The sequence below is a fragment of the Urocampus carinirostris genome, chromosome 2 (genome assembly GCF_059441175.1).
Source record: "Urocampus carinirostris isolate Australia breed hairy pipefish chromosome 2, RoL_Ucar_1.0, whole genome shotgun sequence".
Classification (NCBI taxonomy): domain Eukaryota; kingdom Metazoa; phylum Chordata; class Actinopteri; order Syngnathiformes; family Syngnathidae; genus Urocampus; species Urocampus carinirostris.
In genome coordinates, this window is record NC_142350.1 from 57236238 (window position 1) to 57258260 (window position 22023).

Below are 22023 nucleotides of genomic sequence, written 5' to 3' on the forward strand. Positions count from 1 at the left end.
CACACCGTATACAAATCACTTTTGAGCAGGTAACATGTTTATTTTGCCCTTTTCTATTCAAATCGCTCGTATTGAAACTGTTATGCAGTCTACCGTAAAGCTTATTTCTGCATAATAAGCTTTGCGGTAGAGTGCATAACAGTTCTCAAAAGTGATTTGTATGTGGTGTGCATTACCGTTCGATTACATTCACAAAAACTACAAAGACTGAATGGTTTAAGTTGTATTACATTCCCGACAAATGCAAGACGAAGTGGTTGTTCGCCATTACATTCCGGCAGTAGCTCAGGAGGTAGAGCGCTCGTCTTGAGTTCAACGGATCCCAGTTTGAATCTCGGCTCGTCCGTGTTACATGTCGAAGTGTCCTTGGGTAAGACACTGAACCCCTAATACCCCCAGTAAGCAGATTAGCGCCTTACATGGCTGCAAGGCCGCTATTGGGAAATGTGGAGCACATTGTAACGTGCTTTGGGAAGTTATTGACTTGAAAAGCGCTATATAAATGCAAATTTATTTATTTATTTATTTATTTTTATTCCCGAAAAGTGATAAAAGTGAGATAAAACGAGGTAAAAGTGGTTATAGTAGCGAGGGGATGCAAATCTCGGCAGGGATGCATTTCTCGGCATAACAACTGTTACCAATTCACTTGTTCAAATTTAAATCCAAAAAATGCAAGACGAAGTGGTTTTGGTTATATGTTCGCCATTACATTCCCGAAAAGTGATATAAAAGTGAGATAAAACGAGGTAAAAGTGGTTATAGTAGCGAGGGGATGCATTTCTCGGCATAACACCGGCACCCTCCGATTTGGGCTTGAGTGATTTCCCTGGGAAGCTAGATGGGCTGACCTGTTTGCCGTCTCCTAGGAGAGGCCTGCAACGCCGCTTCGCTCATGTCGGGCCTCACGGCCGATTCGGTGTTGTGTGGTGAAGTCACACGGCCCGTAGCAAACAATGAACAACACACTCTGCTAATAGGCCGTGTGTCCTGCAAACAGCGAAGGGACGCCCTCCCGAAACGCTCAGCAAGAGGAAGATGGCTTCAAGCCAAGATGAAATTATCAAAGGCAACCTCAATCTTTCCTCCTGGATGTTTACAAGCACAATTACGTGTTTGTTATTTAACTCATTCGGTGGCATCATGTGTAAATTCCTCTCCAGCAGAATTGTCTCTTAGTGCCAAAACCTAAAAATATATTTTTTTCGTTTTATTTTAAAAATAATATTCTAAAGGGTTTGACACAGCTCATCGGTGAGTATTAGGCCTCTGGGAATTATTCCAGTAGTAAAATTGAACATTAGATGGCAGGAGTGGCTTCGATCAGGTCTTTGTCCACACATCAAGGAGTGCCCCCGTAAAAACTCTCTTTAAGATGTTTTCCTACGAGTCTACTCATTAGGTCGGAGAGGGATGACGTTTCGTGCACTTTCACAGGTACGCGTTCGCCATGGTGACCAATATCGTGTGATCACATCATCGGAAACATCGGACGCGGAAAAGTTCCTGCAAAGCTCATGTATCTTATGTGCATAAGTCAAGTGTTTTTGCAATGAAATATTATTTTCCAAGCAAAGTGATCGCGTGTTTATGGAAAGCATTGCTTAGATATTTGAATGTATGTATTTTTGTATTTTATTAAAATGATTTCTTTTTTTTTATTATTAATAGAGATTTTTTCAACCTCTAGGACAGGGGCGGGAACCTATTGCTCACAAATTTGGCTCTTTTCAAGAGTACATTAAGCTTGAAGATTAAATGTATACATTAAATATTTCTGTGTAGCAATCCAAGTTGGTACATCCTAAGTTGGTACATGGAAAGCCAGATCAACTCTATTTATTTAATTGGTTCAGTCCAGTATATATAGGGCACATTCTCAACTTCAGTTTGTAGTCAGGGTGTCACACCATTTTACCCTGGTTTGGGAGAAGGTCACGAAGAAACCCTTAAATTTGAAGCACATTAAACTATGCCTGTTAAGATGTTTATGATGAAAACAAACGGATAAGCCAGCAAACCACTCAGGGCAATTTGATGGGGTGGGCGGTAGAGGTGGGAGGATCTCTGCACACAGCGTAAGGCACTCTTCTTTCTCTCTCGCTCAGTGCAGTCTGCACTGAAGGTAAATACGACAGTGTCCTTATTGTTTGCAGTATTTTGTGACATTTTTACAAAATAACTTTGCTTGCACCTTGATTTGAAACCTTTATTTAGGACAAAACGACATGTTCAATGGTCAAATGGTCAAAATGAGCCTCAACACTATGAAGTAACTGAGAGCGAAAGACCAATTTTAAGTGGTATATTCATATCGATATGGGCTCTGGCATTAATATTTTTGAGTTGAAATCATAAAATGTCATGCAGTGAAATAAAATCTGCTGAAGAATTAGCTTTTGTCTGGAGAGTGGGTTTGGCAGTTTTGTTAATTTTGTCTTAAAATCTATGGTGTGGCTCTCTCTTTTTTTTTTTTAATAATTTTGCTTTTATAGCTCTTTGGGTCGAAAAGGTTCTCAACACCTACTCTAGGAGGTGCAAAATAATACTCAATTTACCTTTATATATGCATACCTGTCAACTTGTACGTTTTTGCCGTACAAAGTACGTTTATTATGAATTTTAAGACGTGTACAACGGACAAAAAAATCTGTGCGGAAAAACGCAAATTGGTCATATTTGCCCTCTGTGACTAAACGAGTTTGCCGCGGTAGCCTCTGTCTCTGTATGTTTTTTTTCCCGTTGCAAACGAAGCGGGCGTTTGATGCTATTGTGGGCATGCGTCTGCCACCTTGGGATTTCCCATCATGCATCATTCCGGAAAAAAAATGGTGTCAGATTATTTTGTATTTTGTAAGGGAAAAATAAGACATGGAGCCAAGGAGGTTGACAGGTATGGTAGTTTCAGTTGTGATTTATGACCTCTATTCAATCTGGGGATTTTTTAGGTAAACTCCTTTATTATATTTTCAAACCCAAAACCTATTGGACGATTCGTTAGTCGAATAGTCTAAACCAGCCTGTCAGTCTCAAAGCTTGACGCTCGCCCCGGGACGATGCCGTGGGTCGAGGCGTATGTAAGACTAGTAACAATGGTACTCCTTGTCTGCCTGCCTGAGATTGGGAGATTTGATCACCCTTATATAAATCGGGGAAATGACAATAAAATCGGATAAAAAATATATTCTTAAAGGGGGTTATCTCAAAATTGTATAAACCTTTGCGAATGGATCTCAGTAATGATGACATGGTGGTTAAGGAAAAATGGGAACAAGAAGCTAATGTAGTGATTAAAGACGACGAATGGGAAAAAACTTCAAAAGAGGGACACAAAATAACCAGCAGCCCAACATGGAGGGAGTTTGAATGGAAAGTGAAAATGCGATTCTTCTATACACCCTCTATCACTTCAAAACATAAAAACTGTAGGAGGGTCGGAGAATTTTCGCATATTTTCTGGAATTGCCCTGTAATATTAAATTTCTGGAGAAGTATTCAGACAGAAATAAAATGAATTATGGGTTGGGAGTTGCGGTTGGACCCAGTGACCTATGTTTTGGAATTTTGCCAGAAGAATAATTGACTGGTCAACATAAACATATACTAAAGGTTATGCTTCGGGCAGCACGGCGGCGCGGTGGTTAGCGCATGTGCGGCACAGTTCTAAGGTCATGGGTTCAAATCCAGCTACCAAGCTTCCTGTGCGGAGTTTGCATGTGCTTGCGTGGGTTTCCTCCCACATTCAAGTCAAGTCAAGTCATTTTTATTTGTATAGCCCTAAATCACGAAGAGTCTCAAAGGGCTTCACAGATTATTACACTATATTACACAGACTATTTTTCAGCCGACGAGAAGAGTAGGTTATTCATATGCTATTGTTGTGGCAAATAGACTTGCATTTGTGCATACACTGACGTCAGTGGAAAAAACTGAGTTCGGAAAGTTCTTGGCAGATGGTTCGCGGGTCTCTGTAAACACTGATGTCAGATTGTCCGGACCAGCCATCTCCTTGTCTTCGTGTCTCCTTATAAGGAAACAGGAGGATGGCTTCTCCAAACAAAACGGGAAAAACAAAATTCCTTTAAGCAGTACGTGATATCGGACCGCCTTCTGGGTCGGACGGGCTTGAGGATACAAAAAGCTATGTAACGCTTTTCAGCTCTGAGAGAGAACCTTCGTTGCAATAAAGGTCTCTTCCTCCAACGCTGGCTTCTGTTTATCTGTTCCCTTATCTTACTTATCTATCGAACCGACAAATTCTCCAATGTTGAATTCCTCAACAAATCAATGGCGCCCAACGTGATGATCTGGCAAATAGATAAACGGAAAAGGGAAAGGACTTCTCAATGGAATGGTCTCGGGCGGGCGACTGAGGTAAGGAAAGTTTTTTTTCTCTTCCTTATTTCAGTTTGCTCGTCCGGGATTCGTGGGAAGTACGGGAGCCATTGTTGGAGCTAAATTATGAGAAAGCGTGCACGTGGATTTCCGTCTTAAAGTCTGGCCCCCAAGTTAGGACGGATGAGATATGTAAACTGAGTTGAGATTTTTTGTCCGAACGGGAATTATGAGCTCAGATAATCCTGTTTTTTATGGGACTGGCTGCGTGAAAAAGATAATAAGGCTAATTTACCTAGAATAAAAAGGTGTGCAGCGCGTCGGTTTAGATATAAGTTATGATTGTCTTGAGATCTGTTTAAAGCTGTGATAAGACGTCGTCATTTGCTAATGACAGTTCAACAATAGACTATCTATATATGGTTGATACGGGAAATATTTATTTGTTTCCCTAGTGGATTTATGATTTGGGAGTCGGACATGTAACCTTGACTTAATAAAAAGTGTGGTGCGTGGAAGACCGCCATTTTCTAAAATCTGATTTTGTTAGACCGACGCTAAAAAATGAGCAGTAATCGATGTTTTATTATTAAAATACTTTCGCATAGAACAGGCGATACAAAGAATGTGTGGGAATTGATGACATGTTTTGGTGTGGGAGATGTCTCATTCGGGAATGTTGGTGTGTGCCAGCTAGCGAGAATTGTGCGTGTGTCTTTCTGTCTGTGGATGTGTGTTCTCCCCCGCCCGGCTAGCTCAGTCGGTAGAGCATGAGACTCTTAATCTCAGGGTCGTGGGCTTCGCTGAGTGATTTTTATTTCAATGGCAGATAACATCGCTTGCTTAAATGTGATTTCTCTTTATTTAAATGATAACAGTCATTAAAAAAAATGTTACCAATGAGCAAACGTTACTGCTTTTATGTTTAATATTAAAAAGAGGTAATTATATAATAAAAATAAATACAAGTAAAAGTGTCCTAAACGTTTGTTAAAGACCCTTTTGAAATGTAATATTTATTTGACTGTTTATGCAAATTATATTCTGTATTTTTGTAAAAAAGGAAACAAAATATCTTATTTTGTACGCGGGTGATTTATAGTTAACTGTTTAAGGGCTAGGACGACGCTGTGCGGAGGAGAACTTTTGTTGTTTTTGTCTTTTTTGTTTTTTTCTTTTGTTTGGCGTTGGGTGTGGAGTTATGGATGCATGGATGAATGATGGAGTGACTGCTTCTTGGTTTTTGTGGGTTATTTTCGCAAACCGTTGGTTCTTTTTGTCTTTTTTGTTTTTTGTTTTTTGTTTTTTACCGCCCCCGCTTACCCTCCCCAATCTGTCTATCTCCGTGTGAGTTGAGCTCAACCGTGTGTATTGTTTTCCCTTTACTTTATGTAACGTTATGTTAAGTGGTGTCATAAAAATAAAAAATGGAGGGATTACTTAATTCGTCAAGTCAAGTGCTCCGTTTGCGTGTGGCCTTTTGATTTGTGAGATCTTGTTCCGATAAACGTAATAAGTATAGTTTGGGTAAATTGAGGACAATTTGGCAAGCTTTTTCAAAATACAATGAAGAGCAGATTACTTGATCTTGAGGAAGACCATGAAAAATTTAAGAATTTAATTGCTAAGGTGATGTCTTCATTCATTCATTCAGTCATTTAACCTAGACTAAACATCCGAGTTTGTAAACATGACCGATTTAACAGGATTCAGAAGTCAGACGATCGTTGAAAAGGGCTGAAGATGGACAGAAAAACGAGCAAAGAACAAACAAAGACGTTCACTCATCCGTTGTCTGCGCCCTTGTCTACAGAAGGGTCGTGGGGACACTGGAGCACATCCAGGCTGTTCTCAAACAGTGCTGATTGCAGCCAGTTACGAGGAGAAAGAGGTAGACAGCTGTGGACCAAGGTCAGTTTGGTACTGATAAGCTCACGAAAACCTTCCGGCGGCAGACTGCGAGTGAACGTCACAAGGGACTGAGCCAGACGGCCAAGGCCGTCAACAGGGCGGTGATAACACACAAGTCTGCTTTGAATCACGCTAGAATCTTGTTGATTGACGTAGTGTTTACAAATCTGAGGAATATTGATACGTTTGGATTGTGAATTATTTTATTTTTAACACAGAAATACTGCTAAAATTGTATTTTGAATCTGCTTTCCAGGAAATCGGTGATTGTGTCTCCAGAGGCAAGGAGAATAGGTAACAGGGAATACCTTTGACTTTATATCAGATAAATTTGTTTGTTCAAAAGGTCGTGAAGGGCATCTTACAAAAACTACACATTAAACAATGGTTCCGTGGGTGAATTATGTACAACCCACTACAGTACTTTCATTTATAGATAAACTCTTCTGCCATAACAAAGACATTAGAGGTATGTTCTAATGAGTTACTTTTCATTTGGTCATGATACAATTATTTGTTCATGAAATTTGAACTCTTCAACATGATTTATGTGTTAACTTAGTAATCACATGAGTTAGATATTATGATATTCTCAGTGATAGTTTTTAAAAGCAAAGGTAGTCCAATGTTTTTTAATGTGGCTGATTTTGAGTTGACTTAAACTGTAATTTTCTATGGGATAGTTCGAACTACATTGAAAATTGATGTTGTTGTTTTGTCTGTTTCTTTGTCATCTGGGTGCATTGAGGGTGCTTGGGAACACGGAAAACCCATGAGCTCCGGGGGGGGACTTCGCCCCACATGTCCCCCCACCGGGGCACTGCCCTGGACCCAGTTGGGGGCCCGCGCACCCCAGACCCCCACCTAATTTTCAGATAATTTCACTTTGGTCAAATCATATCCCTGTAACAGGCAGACCAGCACCGCATCTGGGCCACTTGAGCAACTACAAACTGAACTGAGAGACTGAATGTGACAATTGACGGCTGTCATCTACTAGCTGGTTAAGAGACAGGAGTCCAAGGTCGAACAACCATTTGAAAGGAGGTCCCAGGGGATCTCGTGTACATCAAGGTCGACGAAAGAGGAACCATCCGAGGCGTGAGGGACCGTACACCGTCGTGAGGGCAACGCTGGCCGCAGTCCAGGTCGAGGGCTCACGCTGCCACCCAGGGGTCATCATTAATTGATTTTTGGAAAAAAAAATTAATATTTAAGTGCGGAAAAAATTAAAATTATTTTTTTTTTTTAAATACCCATTAATTGGATTGCTAGCCATTAATTGGTAATTTAATGGTATACTAGCCGTGTCAATATGGTCGAACAAACTGGTCCTTTAATCTTTACTTTTAGTACAAAAAATATCTTCTGAGTTATTGGTGATCACATCAGCTACCGTCATGTTGGGGCTTGTTTTATAATTATAATTTGTCGATTCCTCCTAAATTAATATGCGAATTGTCGGAACACTAACTGATGTTAGATGAACAGTGAATGATAGAACATTCACGCCAACATTATCATGCGCAGTAAGACACCTTAGTAATAAGAGGTTTTGCTATTTATTACACATTCATTTATGAACAAAAATGTGTACAACATAGAAACATCGGAGAGAGTGAAAATGTTAGAGATTTTCATTAGATGAAACGATGTGGGAAACAAATTTGCTGTCCCAGAAGCGGTTGTTAGAAAACAAAAAAAGTTGGGCTTCTAGGCAATTTGTTGACAAGGTTGAATTTCATTTCTCATAAAAAGCTGGGCCTTATATTCAGGGTGGGTCTTATAATGGGGGAAACACGGTAGCTTACGCGTATACATGCACTGTCCCGATTGTGCGTGTATGTGCCCTTGACCGCATGCGGGATGCTCGCGCGGCGGGAGGATTTGCACGTTTGTTGGCGCAGTCGACTAGCAGGGGGCCCGAATGGTTTCGCAGTTGGTGGGTCGCGGGCTCGCAATGGTTGCTAATTATTTGAATTTTGCAGTGGATGGATTTGTGAATTTGGGCAACCATTCCATTGATTTTTCGCAGTTGGTGGCATTGATTTTTCACCAATCATTTATTGCTGACCCCTGCTGCCACCGTCAACGAGACCAAGCAAGATCAACAGGACAGTAACGTTCAAATTAGGAAAACAAGATGTGGGTGACAAAGCTGTGTGTGATAATAAATTGTCTGATATGGTTGTTACTAGGAGCAGAGCTCGAGAAATCGCAGCGGCGAATGGAAATTGCGGTTCCGAAAGTGCAACCGGAGATCCAAAAAGCGACGCTGCAGACCATGACGCATCCTAGAGACAGCGACCCGGTTAAGTGTGACACTACTGTATAACATGCCAAAACGGTTGGTGATTTGGAAAGTACAAGTATATTTTACCTCATGAAGGGCTCACTGGCCCTGAGGTAGATAAGCTCTAAAGTACCAAAATCAAAAATATTACAGGAAAAAAGAAAAATGTGAGATGTGACGAAAATGTGTAAAATATAATTTTTAGAATATGGTTTCAAAAAAAGCATGCACTCGAAATTTTTTAAAGGGACAGTGTGTATAAATTGACTGCAAGAAGTCTTTGCACTGTGGAGTGCAACCAAAATAAAAGTGCTTAACAGGATAATTAAGGGGGGGTCACAGTACCCACAAAAGCACTATTTTTCACTGCCTCTAGGTGATGCTCATGTTATGTTATGGAAAACTCCAGTAACTCCAGTTTACAATCGCGTAGTCAAACCAGCAGTCACTGTTTTGGGTATTAATTGCTAAAAATACTTTATAAAAAAGCTAATTAAACAATTTAGGTTCACTATCAAGACATTTATAATAAAAACTCGCAGGAAAAAACCTTAATTGAGAACGAAAGTTTTATCCAGAAGCTGTAGCAAAGAAACTCAAAAGTTTTAATTAGGTAAGTGTTAAGAACTATAAACAGGACATGCGCATTTTGTTCTATTGCCCAGCGCCCGTGCTAAAAGTAAATACGTAAGTATCTTCAGTTGTAGGAATTTTTGACATTTTCACAAAATAACTTGGCTTGCATCAGGATTTGGATCAATAATTTGAGACAAAATGACAGACAAAATGAGCCTTAGCACTCATAAGTGACGGCAGGAGTCAGTCGAATTTTAAGTCACTCAACACTCAAAACGTTACACGGTGAAAAATTAAAATCGCTGAAGGAAAGTACCGTAGAAATACTACGACAGTAATACGGTAATAGAGAAATGCCCCTAGAGGTATACTAAGCAGTATCACGAAACTAACGATTCAATATAGTACTTTAAAACAAAGACATAGTACACTACATCAATTAAAAACAAGTAACTACAGAACTAAATACCAAGTTAAGTGCAAGAAGGACACATGCAAATTAGACGGTCGCCACAGCGACCATGCTGGACATGACAGAAATACTAAATACGTAAACAACTACAATAACACAGTTGTACCTCTACTTATACGTTTAATTGGTTCTAGCAGTAGATATGGAATGAAGAAACTATTGTAAATCGAAACACATTATCAATTTGAATCAATTGGATTGAAACGGGATTAGTCCGTTCCGAAAGCAAACGAACCTTGTTGAATCAACTGCAATTGCCCTGAAGGTATGCTGGTGTTCAGTAGGGGTTCGTACATAAACAAAATCTAAAATTCTATGTTTTAAAACTAACAATATAAATGTGTTAGAATAGCCAAGCCCAAGTCCGGACATAAATAGTGTTTGTGGAAAGATCTGAAAAATGGTGTATCCAAACGATCACCGTCGTACCTTTGGGAACTGGGGAGCGGTTTTGTAAGGAACAATGGAGGAAAATAACAAGGAACAAAGGGCTAATATTTCAGTTTGATGTGCAAAACTTACACAAAATAAATAAACATGAATTAAATATAATGAAATACAACATCATAATTGTAAATGAGAACAACTGGATGTGTCCCAGGCCGTGACGACAAAAGTTTGCCCACCATTGACGTAAAACTATTGTTTTTGGGATGATGGACTGGTGGTTAATTGCGCTTTTAATGACTGATTTCCTTTTAGGTTCTTTTAAGAAGCAGAATGTTGGGAAAAATTTTAAGCTGATTGTAGGCGATGATAAAATAGGTCGGTAAATTCTCTATAAAGCGTGACGTCTCGTTTGGTTTCATGGTATAGTTGTCATAGTTCCATTCCACTCCTTGTAGTTATTAGTATCGATACGACGACACACACACACACACACACACACTGCTGTCGTCTTAATAAAACTGAATCGTCTCTGCACCGCACAACACAGTGGCCACGATCACACTATCAGTCCACTCTTGGCGCCCATTCTCAGTCGTCCCTCTCCTCAGAGCGCCCTAAACCTTGCTTCCTTGATTGAGTAGAAGGACGTGTATAAATAGTGCAATTCGCGATAGAAGACGAGTTTGAATTACTGAAATTCCGAGTATCATGGGATAAGTAGACGAAAGAGAAACGTGCTACCAGTCGGACTGCCGACGGACTACCAGAAACCAAATATGTTAACGACAGTACAGACTAAAGTTAATAATATACTAAATAATAATACTAAATAATAATAATAGGCTAAACCTTAATGTGACGATACAGGCAAGAAAGGTTCCGACACACCAAAAGTCCAGAAAAACCTAAGCCCACGGCGACAGCACTAAAGAGTGAGGTTACAACGCCGACAGCCAAAAGTGAGTGCACGGCCAGTACGTAAAATTCGGGAAATTGTGTAGAAGAGGAAAACCGTAACCCTAACTCGGTAGTTGTGTAGGCGCATGGTCTCAATGTGCACTGACTTAATTTGACTAAACAACTTAAATTTTTGAGGGCCATTTGTCTTGTCATATGTTTTATGTTTGTTCAATGTGTAAATGTTTGTATCCTTTCCTGTATTCTCTTTTTTCTTTGTCTTATATGTTTGTTTGTACTAGCTTTTAAGCGGCCCACGTAACTGAAAAGGAAAAATAGAAAAATACGAAGGAAAATTGCCGCGGACAAGAGCGCGTGCGTTTTTAACAAAGAAGAAAAAGGAAGCGAATTTAAGTGCACAATGCAACGACAGAAACGTTTTGTTATCAACAGTAAGACCGTTTAAAAATATTGTTTTTGGGGGGAACCGAGAGCACATCGCGTCAGGAATCGAAAATGTTCGTTTTTTGGGAAATCAGTGTTTGACGCTAAGGGTATACAACATAACGCATAGGGGCCTAAGGGGTTCCAATAAATATTTTTCACGGTCCAAATTTTTTCTGTTTTTTCAATTGGAAAACGATAGATTCAGAAGTGGTAAGTTTAGAAAAATTATGTAGAAAATAGATGAAGTTACAAATACAGAAAGTTAAAAGTTAGTAAAAGGAAAAAATAAAAAAAAGGGGAAAAGGTAATTGAATGAAATATCTTTGTTGACAATTGGCCGGAGTAAAGAAAACATATGTTCCGGGTGGACGGGTATAGCTAAATAACATCGGACAACCGAGGGTAATTCCAGAGTAATTTATAGCTAGCAATGAAATTAAGTCTGGATTAGAATCGGTGTTTATCTGGATAACTCAGAATAAGAACGCAAAATGGATTAACTACATTTATTACAACCAACAACGTTTATTAATTACATTAACGAGGCCTTTAGTTCAGTAGGAGAGCAATTACATGAGACATCTAGGATGGCCTGGCAGAATCATCAGGCCCTCGATTTTCTCTTAGCCAGTAAAGGAGGCGTGTGTCATATGATAAAGGAGGAAGGCTGTACGTATATACCTTTAAATACATCCAAAGCAGGAAGCTTCACAAAAGCACTGTCAAAGATTCGTGAGTTGAGCAATGAAGTGACAGTAAATACTGAAAAGAACAGTATCTCTTTTGATTGGTTCTCGTCTACATTGGGGTACTGGGCTAGTATGTTAGCAAAGGGGGGAAATTTTCGTACTAACTATCGTAATAATTATGTATTTGTTGTGTTTCTGTGCCATACCTATTCTTAGAAGAGGAATTCTTAAGACTTTTGGAGAACGAATGACAGTAGTGGCTAATACTAGGGTGGCAAGAAGCTCAATGAGCACAGTTAGTGATTAAATATCCAAGCCTATTCCTTAGTGAGGAAGAACAGATGACTCAACTAAATTCAACGCCTTGAATTTTATTTGGCAACGTTAATAGTCAGTCTACATTACATTAAATAATGGAGCATCTGCGGAAAGAGACACATATGATGATCTGGACTGAATACGATATCAATTGGCACTATTGTTAAACACGTAACACACTGTATAGCACTAGGAATAACAGCAACAAATATATTGGTTTCTAATTGTGATTCTTTTGTTGGTATGTCACACTGCCGGGGAACAAGCTGCTGCCTGGGATGGTCATCGTCGCTTCCGGGTTTTTGGCTGCATGGAAACTGAGCTTGATGCCTGCTGAGCACTCCAACATCTGACTTCGCGACACCCGTTGACGAATACGACAGTGCATGGTCTTCAAATTATTCACAGGGGTCAGGCCAAAGGCCGATGTATATGCTGTATCACTATCCAGTCATGCACTCATCTTGAAATGTATCGACGACTGTTACCAAAATTTGTTATCACTTATCAGTTTAATTATTCATTTACCTTTATCACGTACCGATCAACCGTCGACGGTCCACGTGTATAATCCAGTATGTACGGATAAAGATAAATGAAGGGGGGGTACGTGCATGGGTCAGATGTTTGGAGTGTTAGGGGTTTTTTCTTTTTTCATTAAATGAAACATGAACAATGAAAGTTAGAGTAATCACAGCAGGCTGACCGCCAGAATTTTATTTTATTTTCGATTCGCGTAAATCCTGTATTGATATCTATGATTTGTAATACTTTGCCACTACTATGTATTCCTTTTCAATTTTAATTTCCATTCAAAGTGGGAGTATAAACTCCCAAAGGGGGGATTATGTTGTGGCAAATAGACTTGCATTTGTGCATACACTGACGTCAGTGGAAAAAACTGAGTTCGGAAAGTTCTTGGCAGATGGTTCGCGGGTCTCTGTAAACACTGATGTCAGATTGTCCGGACCAGCCATCTCCTTGTCTTCGTGTCTCCTTATAAGGAAACAGGAGGATGGCTTCTCCAAACAAAACGGGAAAAACAAAATTCCTTTAAGCAGTACGTGATATCGGACCGCCTTCTGGGTCGGACGGGCTTGAGGATACAAAAAGCTATGTAACGCTTTTCAGCTCTGAGAGAGAACCTTCGTTGCAATAAAGGTCTCTTCCTCCAACGCTGGCTTCTGTTTATCTGTTCCCTTATCTTACTTATCTATCGAACCGACAAATTCTCCAATGTTGAATTCCTCAACACTATGGAGTAGAAGTGAGTTTTAAGTTTAGATTTAAACATTTCCACTGAGGTTGCAGATCGGATCTCAGGGGGAAGAGCATTCCACAGCACCGGTGCCCGGATGGAGAACGCTCTCGAACCAGCAGAACACGTCTTTGCTCTTGGGATCACCAGAAGACCGGCACTCTCAGATCGTAGGCTTTGGACCGGGACATAGGGGCAGATCAGATCTGAAAGATAAGAGGGAGCAAGTCCATGTATGATTTTGTATAATACTAAGAGAACCTTGAAATCACATCTTAGGCTAACTGGGAGCCAATGCAGGTTAGCCAAAATCGGTGTTATGTGATCGTACTTTTTTGTCCTAGTTAAAAGCCTCGCTGCGGCATTTTGTACCAGCTGAAGAGACTTGATTCTAGACTTCGGGAGACCAGAGAGTAGTGCATTACAGTAATCGAGACGGGAGGTAACAAATGCATGAATTATAATTTCCGCATCCGACTGAGACAGTATGCCAAAAACATGCAGGTTAATTGGCCGGTCCGAATCGTCCCTAGGTGTGAATGAGCGAGCAAATTGTCTGTCCCTGTGTGCCCTGCGACTGGCTGGCAACCAGTTCAGGGTGTCCCCTGCCCGCTGCCCGGAGATGGCTGGGATGGCCTCCAGCACCCCCGGGACCCTACTGAGGATAAGCGGTGCAGATAATGGATGGATGGATGGTTATGCTTCTGGTAGCAAAGAAAATGATCACTGTGTCCTGGTTGAAACCACAACCTCCTGACATAAAACAATGGAGAGACAAATTAAAGCGAATGTAAATTATGGGAAAAAATCACTGCAAGACTTCACCTGAAACTAGATCAATTCGAGAAAAGATGGAAGAAATAAAAAGTTATAAAAATATATATGTAAATATATATGTCTATATATATATATTCTTAGATGAGCAATTAACTATTCACATCTAATAGGCTTAGCGTTGGCCATTCTTCAATCACGTGACCGAGTAGGCCCCGCCCATTTCAGAAGCACGTGAGTTGAGTTAAAGTGACGGCGAGTGGCTCACTTGTCACTTTTTCTCTCTTTTCTCTTGGCTTCTTCTTGCAAACTTCACTCCAGAAAACATGAAGCGCAGCAGCAACTACAGCTCTTCCGAAAGCGACTTGGATGACAATATTGACGTGGACAAAGACAGTGGCGACGAAAATGGGTCCGTTGCTCCACTTGCTTTTCTCGGGATATACAGTATATATATTTTTGCACAAATATAATGACTTTTTTTTCCTTTAATCCTTATTATTTTCCTTTTTTATTCCAGGCCAGCTGATTCTCACGGCTCAATGTCGCCCTCCACGACCACCACTCAAGTTCAAGCCCGGAAAAGGCGCAGAGGAGTGAGTAGGACATTTAAAAAAAATAAAATGGGGGGAAAAACACTGAGTTTTAACCACAATATGCTCCTTGATTTTGTTTTTAGATCATTGAGAAAAGAAGACGCGATCGTATCAATAATAGTCTGTCTGAGCTGAGACGACTTGTACCGAGTGCTTTCGAGAAACAGGTAAAAAGAGAGTTTTATGCATGCAAAGTTTTTATTTTTGTTTTGTTATTGTTGGCCCTAAACAACATTCGGTTATGCACTCTTTGACGCAGTTTAATCATTAAGATCGTAAATAATACACTTAGATTTTGAGTAAACTATAACAGCCAAAAGAAAATGCGGCGTTTTCACGTGTTTTTTCAAAAGTGTTTTATTCAAAAAAGTATTGATATTATATGCATCCTTTTTAATGTTCTAAGTCAATTCTAAATCTGGTTTTGATCAACCCCTTTTCAGTATTGTTGTTAATTTAAATGATTCAACTTTCCAGCTTTGTCACATTTACACAATTTAGCTGGTTATTACAAGAGATCTGGCCCCAAAAAAATCCAACCTGACCTGAACCTAAAAAGTCCAAGGTTGATCAATTAACTTGATTTGAAGTACCGACCCCGAAGCATCAAAACATTTTTATATTTTATTTGTGAGGACTTTGGAGGAGGAGGGGTGATTTTGGCCGACGACATACCGAATTTCATGTCAGGCTCAAGTCAAACTCAGGTTGGAGCTTAAGATCTTACCTCTAGTTATTACTGCTAAGATGAAGTTTTTTTTTATCTTGGCTTTATTTTGGGGGAGAAATTTGATATTTTACTTTCTCTATGGACTTTTTTTTTTTATAGGCTACTTTAACCCATTTTTTTTTGGGACATTAAACAGAAGTGTGATTTTGGTTTCTTGGTGATGCAGGGCTCTGCAAAGTTGGAAAAAGCGGAAATACTGCAAATGACTGTGGATCATCTGAAGATGCTGCACGCATCCGGAGGCAAAGGTACTGACCCGCATGACTCAAAATGTAAACGTATATTCCAACAAATTAATTTTTCGTTTGTTTCTTGAACACTTATTGGCTTAATTGTACATTATACTAACACGGGAAAATTTAAAAGATCGTGTGATAGAGATGCAAATTATTTGCAGATGTGTAATAAAAGTCATTACAGAGTAAAATTATCCTGTTTATGGTTGCTGCAGTTGTTTAGGAATACTGAGTATTACAAATGGATTACCAGAAAATGGACACTAGAACAAGACAAATTTGTTTATTCAAATTTCTTGACCAGTTTTTATATATGTATATATTAAAGTAATATTATTAACATTTAGTTAAGCAGGCCAGATTTAAAAGCCTGACACCCTACAGACCGTGGTTTTCTTGCCCCTTTTAAAGCACACACTTTCGAAATAATTAGTTACAGCAGTGTTTTTCAACCCTTTTTGAACCAAGGTACATTTATTTATAAAACGTTCCGATTCACACCGTCCGTCGAAAATATTTGAAAATGAAGTTATGTCAAATATTTCACCGTACTACCTCATAAGAAGGTAATTACTATATAAAAAGAAGAAAATAATACTTGGGGTGCAATCCTAAACCACTTTGTTCAACAAAGTTATTAAATGTACTGTGCTACCTCATGAGCAGATAATTAGTATATAAAAAGTATGTAAAAATCTACTGCCACCTACTGATTGTCTGAAGATAGCAAAAATACTGAATAATGGCCGGATTTTTTGGAAAGATAAAATTGGGCAGATTCCAGCGGCACACTAGACAAGGTCTCACGGCACACTCGTGTGCCCCGGTACACTGGTTGAAAAACACTGAGTTACGGTATTTATTGAAAAATACAGGTACTTAATATACAAACAAGTATACGTTACATAATAACCTACACTATTTTCTGCACTATACGGTGTGTACCAGATTATAGGGTACACCCCCCCCCAAAAAAAGTGTGGTATAATTTTCATATGTAAGGTACACTGAACTATAAGTATTATGGAATTAAAACTTCAGTAAGCGCTAGTTTTGCATAGAAAAAATAAATAAAAACATTTAACTTAAAATCATTTATCTCAAAGAACATAAATGAACGTTATGACATCTGGTTTTACAACTAAGATGTATTTTAGCAACAAAAAAATCACATGTTAACCACAAGAGGGCACTCAAATACATCTCTATATGTTTCTCAAAGGTAGAAAAGTTACTGTACGCAGTCTAATTCGAACAAGAGCAAATCATTTTATACAAAATGTTACCATAAACAAAAATTTTCGAGTATTTTTAATACGTTTTATACTTTCGGACGATTATTGTCCAAAGCAAAAACAAAAGAGGAGTTGCAATGAAAGTTTGTATCTGAGCTTCTCTTTTATTTCCTTTTAGCAACAAAGCAATTAACATGTTAACTACAGAAGGGCACCCAAAAACCACTATATGTTTCTCAAAAGCAGAACGTTGACAGTTATGCAGGATCAATGAATTGTAACTACGGATTTCCAATTTTATTCACCGTATTTTCCGATTCATAAGGCACACCAGATTATTAGGCGCACTTTCAGATTCCTAGCCAATTTGAGACTTTTAGGTGCGCCTATAGTTCAGAAAATATGGTAGTCAATGGAATATAATTTCTAAACTTGAACAGGGGTTGACTCTCTAAGACAAGGGTGTCAAACTCAATTATACAGAGGGCCAGAACTCAAACCACACCTTTGGTCGCGGGCCGAACAGGATGAATATTTATCAAATACACTAAAACTTGCCTTTTTTTTAAAAAAAATAACTTAAAAAAAATATGAATTGAAAAAATATAGGAATATTATTCCAGAATAAACAAATTTAAAAATTAAATATATTAAAAATCGCTGCTCTCCATAAAAATATCTCCGGTCCTGAAAAACTGAAATATAAATAAAATTTGTGCTTTTCGTTTTGGGAATTTGCTCTGATGAAAAACATCTTTTATATTCTTCTTTAACCTTTCAACTTTCTATATCTTTTCTCTGGATTCAAGTTTTTCAGCTTACTCTGAAGTTTTGTCTTGTAGTGCCGTTTTACATTAAATTCCTTGATTACGGCCACAAAAGCTCCACAAATAAGACACACGGGTTTACCGGCAATGTCAGTTAACATCATTTTCTTGGCCATTGTGGTTTTTAGCATCCGAGTATAGTTTGGATGTTTCATAGACCCGGGCCATTATAGTAGATGGTGGCGGCAGTAGCTCAGGAGGTAGAGCGCTCGTCTTGGGATCAAGAGATCGCAGTTCGAATCCCGGCTCCTCTGTGTTACATGACGAAGTGTCCTTGGGTAAGACACTGAACCCCTAATGCCCCCAATAAGCAGGTTAGCGCCTTACATGGCTGCACGGCCGCTATCGGGAAATGTGAAGCGCTTTGGGAAGTCATTGACTTGAAAAGCACTATATAAATGCAGATCATTTCAGAATTTCATTTCAGATGTATATAAAATGATTTCACGCGGGCCGTGAGTTTGACACCTGTGGTCTAAGACCTGTCTACGTTTTTCTCCCAGGTTACTTTGAGGCGCACGCCCTGGCCAAGGATTACCGCAGCCTGGGCTTCCGCGAGTGTTTGGCAGAGACTGCCCGCTTCCTGAGTATCGTAGAGGGCCGGGATAATAGCGACCCCCTGCGCTTACGTTTAGTGTCCCACCTGAGCAACTACGCGTCCCAGAGGGAAGTGCAGTCCGGCCTGGAACACTTGGCCTGGGGTTCGGCCTACGGCGGAAGCCCTGCGCCCATGCCACACCCTCTCCTCCTGCAGGGCAGGACGCCGGCATCGAGGGGAAACAGTCGCCCGCCCTCCACGTCCTCTCCAGAGACCCCGGTGACGTCCAGACTCCCGCCCCCGACGGAACCTCTAAGAGCCCCACCCGGCGGTTCGATTCCGCTCAGCGTGCCCCCGTCCAAGCTCTCGCCGCCCCTCCTGTCCTCCCTTTCCTCGCTATCGGCCTTCCCCTTCTCCTTCGGCGCCTTCCCGATAGTGTCCCCGGCGGGGCTGGGCACGCTCGCCCCCCCCTCCGCCCTGCCCAAGCCTTACAGGCCCTGGGGCACAGAGATTGGGGCCTTTTGAAGCTGGGGGCCAGGGGGGCAACAGCTGAGCTGGGCCACGACCACATGACCATCTGTTTCCTCAGACAGGTGAACTCGATAAACTGGCCTCGTTGGAGTGATATTTCTCACGGACATTATTTCTTTTACGTTTAGAAAATCTGATTTGTATTTTGATAACTAATTTAGCTAACATGCACTCTGCCGTTTAAGGACAGAATCGCAGTTTAGATTTTTTTAAAGTCTGTCAAGGGACAACATCGTGTATATGTGTATTTAATATAGAACAGTGGTTCTTAACCCTGATGGACCTATCGAACCCCACCAGTTTCATATGCACGTTCACCGAACCCTACTGAAAAGGGGGGTGCATAGTTTTAGGTGTCCTTTAAAAAGGTAAAAAAATAAATATTTTCTCTATTAAGTATGCGTCAACGATGTCCAACTGAGTTCAAAGAGCCTTTATATATTTTTTTCCATCCCGCCTAGATGCTTTTATCTTTTTATCATCGGTCCCGGACACTCTGCGCATCACACTGGGGGAAAGGATGCAAGGGATGAGGTGGTGAAGAGTGATTTCACGCGCTTGCTAGTTGTTTTCATTTATTCGAGGCAGAAAATGGTGAAAGTAAGAAAAGGGCTGTTTCATATACAGTGCAAATGACAACCCAAACACCGAAAAAATATTATAAAAGAAAACTTTGTTTGAGCGCGTCTCAGAAACTCTCACGTGCACGCAGCACACGGGCAGCTTGACAAAGGTTGTGATGTGGATTTCAGCCAGAAGATGGCGCCAGCAAGTAGGATATTTTTAAAGTTACGAACACCAGCTCTAAGTGTAAATAAATATTTTTTTAAATTAGACACATAGGTTTTCAAAGCAAGCACTCAATAGGTTATAGATCAATTTTTTTAGTTTTGCCAGTGAAGAGTTAGAGTTGCTCAACAGAGGAGGCCACGATTCAAATTACGTTCAGTGATAAATGAGAATCCATATTGTACATATTCGGGCAATCCATTTCTTCTTTCGCTCGACATGGTGAGGACGGATAGAATGTGAAAAATGTAATCACAAGACATACAACAGTAACATTTACACTTAGGATCACTCCTGAGTGCGCTAAACTCCATGCAGCTCTGATTGGCCAAGTACTGTCACATGATCATCTGCAGCCAATGATCGCATAATGTCCGCTCGAACCCAGGTTACGAACCACTGATACAGAATGAGATCATTTGTTTAGCTTGTTTATATCAGGACTATTTGTAAGACTAACAATCTCACATTGGGATATTTGCATTTGTTTTATATCTGTAATATTTTTCTACCAATAAATCAGAATCCAAATTGTCTTCAAGTCGACTTGAATCCAAATGTCTACTCAATGTAGTCAGATTCCTTTTTACTATGTTTCTTCCTGCACATGCTAAAAACGCTGGATCAAAAAGATCAGACAACTGAAACTGCACATTTAGTTCAACTTGTCAGTTTTTCGTCTGCTGTATAAGGAAACCCAAAGTTGTGCAATTATGACCTAAAACTGGCCTTGAGAGGGATGTGCGCCGCCAGGCTGTACTTGCCCAAGACACACCCCAGGAAGGGGTGCCCCGACAACCAAGGCGGTTAAGGGATTTGACTGTGAAGTGAGTTAGCCTATTTTTTTTTTTTAATCAAAATTCGGGTTTTATCTCATCTCATCTCATCTCATCAGCCGTACCGCTTATCCTCATTAGGGTCGCGGGGGGCTGGAGCCCATCCCAGCCATCTCCGGGAAGTGGGCAGGGGACACCCCGAACTGGTTGCCAACCAATCGCAAGGCACACAGGGACAGACAACTCATTCGCTCATTCACACCTAGGGACAATTTGGACCGGCCAATTCACCTGAAATGCATGTTTTTGGAACGTGGGAGGAAACCGGAGTGCCCGGAGGAAACCCACGCAAGCACGGGGAGAACATACAAACTCCGCACAGGAAGTCTGGAGCTGGATTTGAACCCACGACAGGTTCCCATGACATGAACTGTGCTGCACAAGCGCTAACCACTGTGCCGCCGTTTGTTGTTTTATTTTTTTTTTAATATTACTGTACTTTACTTAGTTTTATCTTCTATCCATCCATTATCTGCACTACATATTCTCAGTAGGGTCGTGGGGGTGCTGGAGCCCATCCCAGCTATCCTCAGGCAGTGGGCAGGAGACACCCTGAACTGGTTGCCAGCCAGTCACAGGGCACAGACAGCCAATCACAGGCAGGGACAATTTGGACCAGCCAATTAACCTGACATGCATGTTTTTGGAATGTGGGAGGAAACCGAAATGCCTAGAGGGAAGCCACACAGGCACTGGGAAAACATGCAAACTCCACATCGGCAGGTTTGATCCCATGACCTCAGAACTGTGCCATACATGCTCTAACCACTGCGCTGCCGTAAGTTTTATCTTGTGAACTCAAATTCAAAATGAAGTTCGGAGTCTCCTCTCTAAAAATATGATGATAATGATTTAAAGAGACCCCTCCTGGTGAGAAAAACGTTATTCATAAGAAAACAATATTGATTTCAATAATAAGAAAAACTACACAAAGTATCATTTAACATGAATTTTTTTAAGATATATAATATTAGCCTCACCTAGAAGGATGTGACTTTATTATTTAAAAGTCTTGCTGCTACGGGTGGGCGAAAAACTACCACATGGGTAAAAAAATGAGAAGAAAAAGCGTCTGCTTTGGTGAGTCTCCATAGTTTGTATTCGTCCTTGGGATTTTTAGCACTCGTTTTCTGTCAGGAAAAAAAAAAGTTAGTTTTTATATTGTTATTTTCCTTGATTTTACTTGATCTATAATCTATATTGAAATATATTATAGAACAAATTGTTTATCTTTGCGCAAAAGTATTGCAAACTCAATCAAGAAGAGGATTTAATAGGAGGAAAACTAACTTGAGGATGATTAACTAACGTTACGGTGTGTATTATTTGACAACTACATGCCGCT

The 22023-nt window shown here is 40.2% G+C and overlaps 1 protein-coding gene and 1 long non-coding RNA gene across 3 annotated transcripts; both read left to right on the top strand.

Annotated features, from left to right (window-relative positions):
- The first annotated feature begins 7307 nt into the window (after positions 1 to 7307).
- LOC148372672 (uncharacterized) lies at positions 7308 to 13503 on the top strand. Of its 2 annotated transcripts, none has more exons than XR_015849552.1 (2): positions 7308 to 7421; positions 8282 to 13503. It is a non-coding gene; the product is annotated as an uncharacterized LOC148372672 (long non-coding RNA). The 2 variants fall into 2 exon arrangements; XR_015849551.1 differs by having other exon boundaries at positions 7339 to 7394.
- A 1035-nt stretch (positions 13504 to 14538) lies between these two features.
- On the top strand, positions 14539 to 20388 carry LOC148372673 (hairy/enhancer-of-split related with YRPW motif protein 1-like). The gene is made up of 5 exons (XM_088328081.1): positions 14539 to 14772; positions 14881 to 14956; positions 15040 to 15123; positions 15853 to 15934; positions 18488 to 20388. Exons 1-5 carry the CDS (start codon positions 14687 to 14689, stop codon positions 19045 to 19047), a joined length of 888 nt encoding a protein of 295 aa, XP_088184207.1. The 5' UTR covers positions 14539 to 14686; the 3' UTR covers positions 19048 to 20388.
- The last annotated feature ends 1635 nt before the right edge of the window (positions 20389 to 22023 follow it).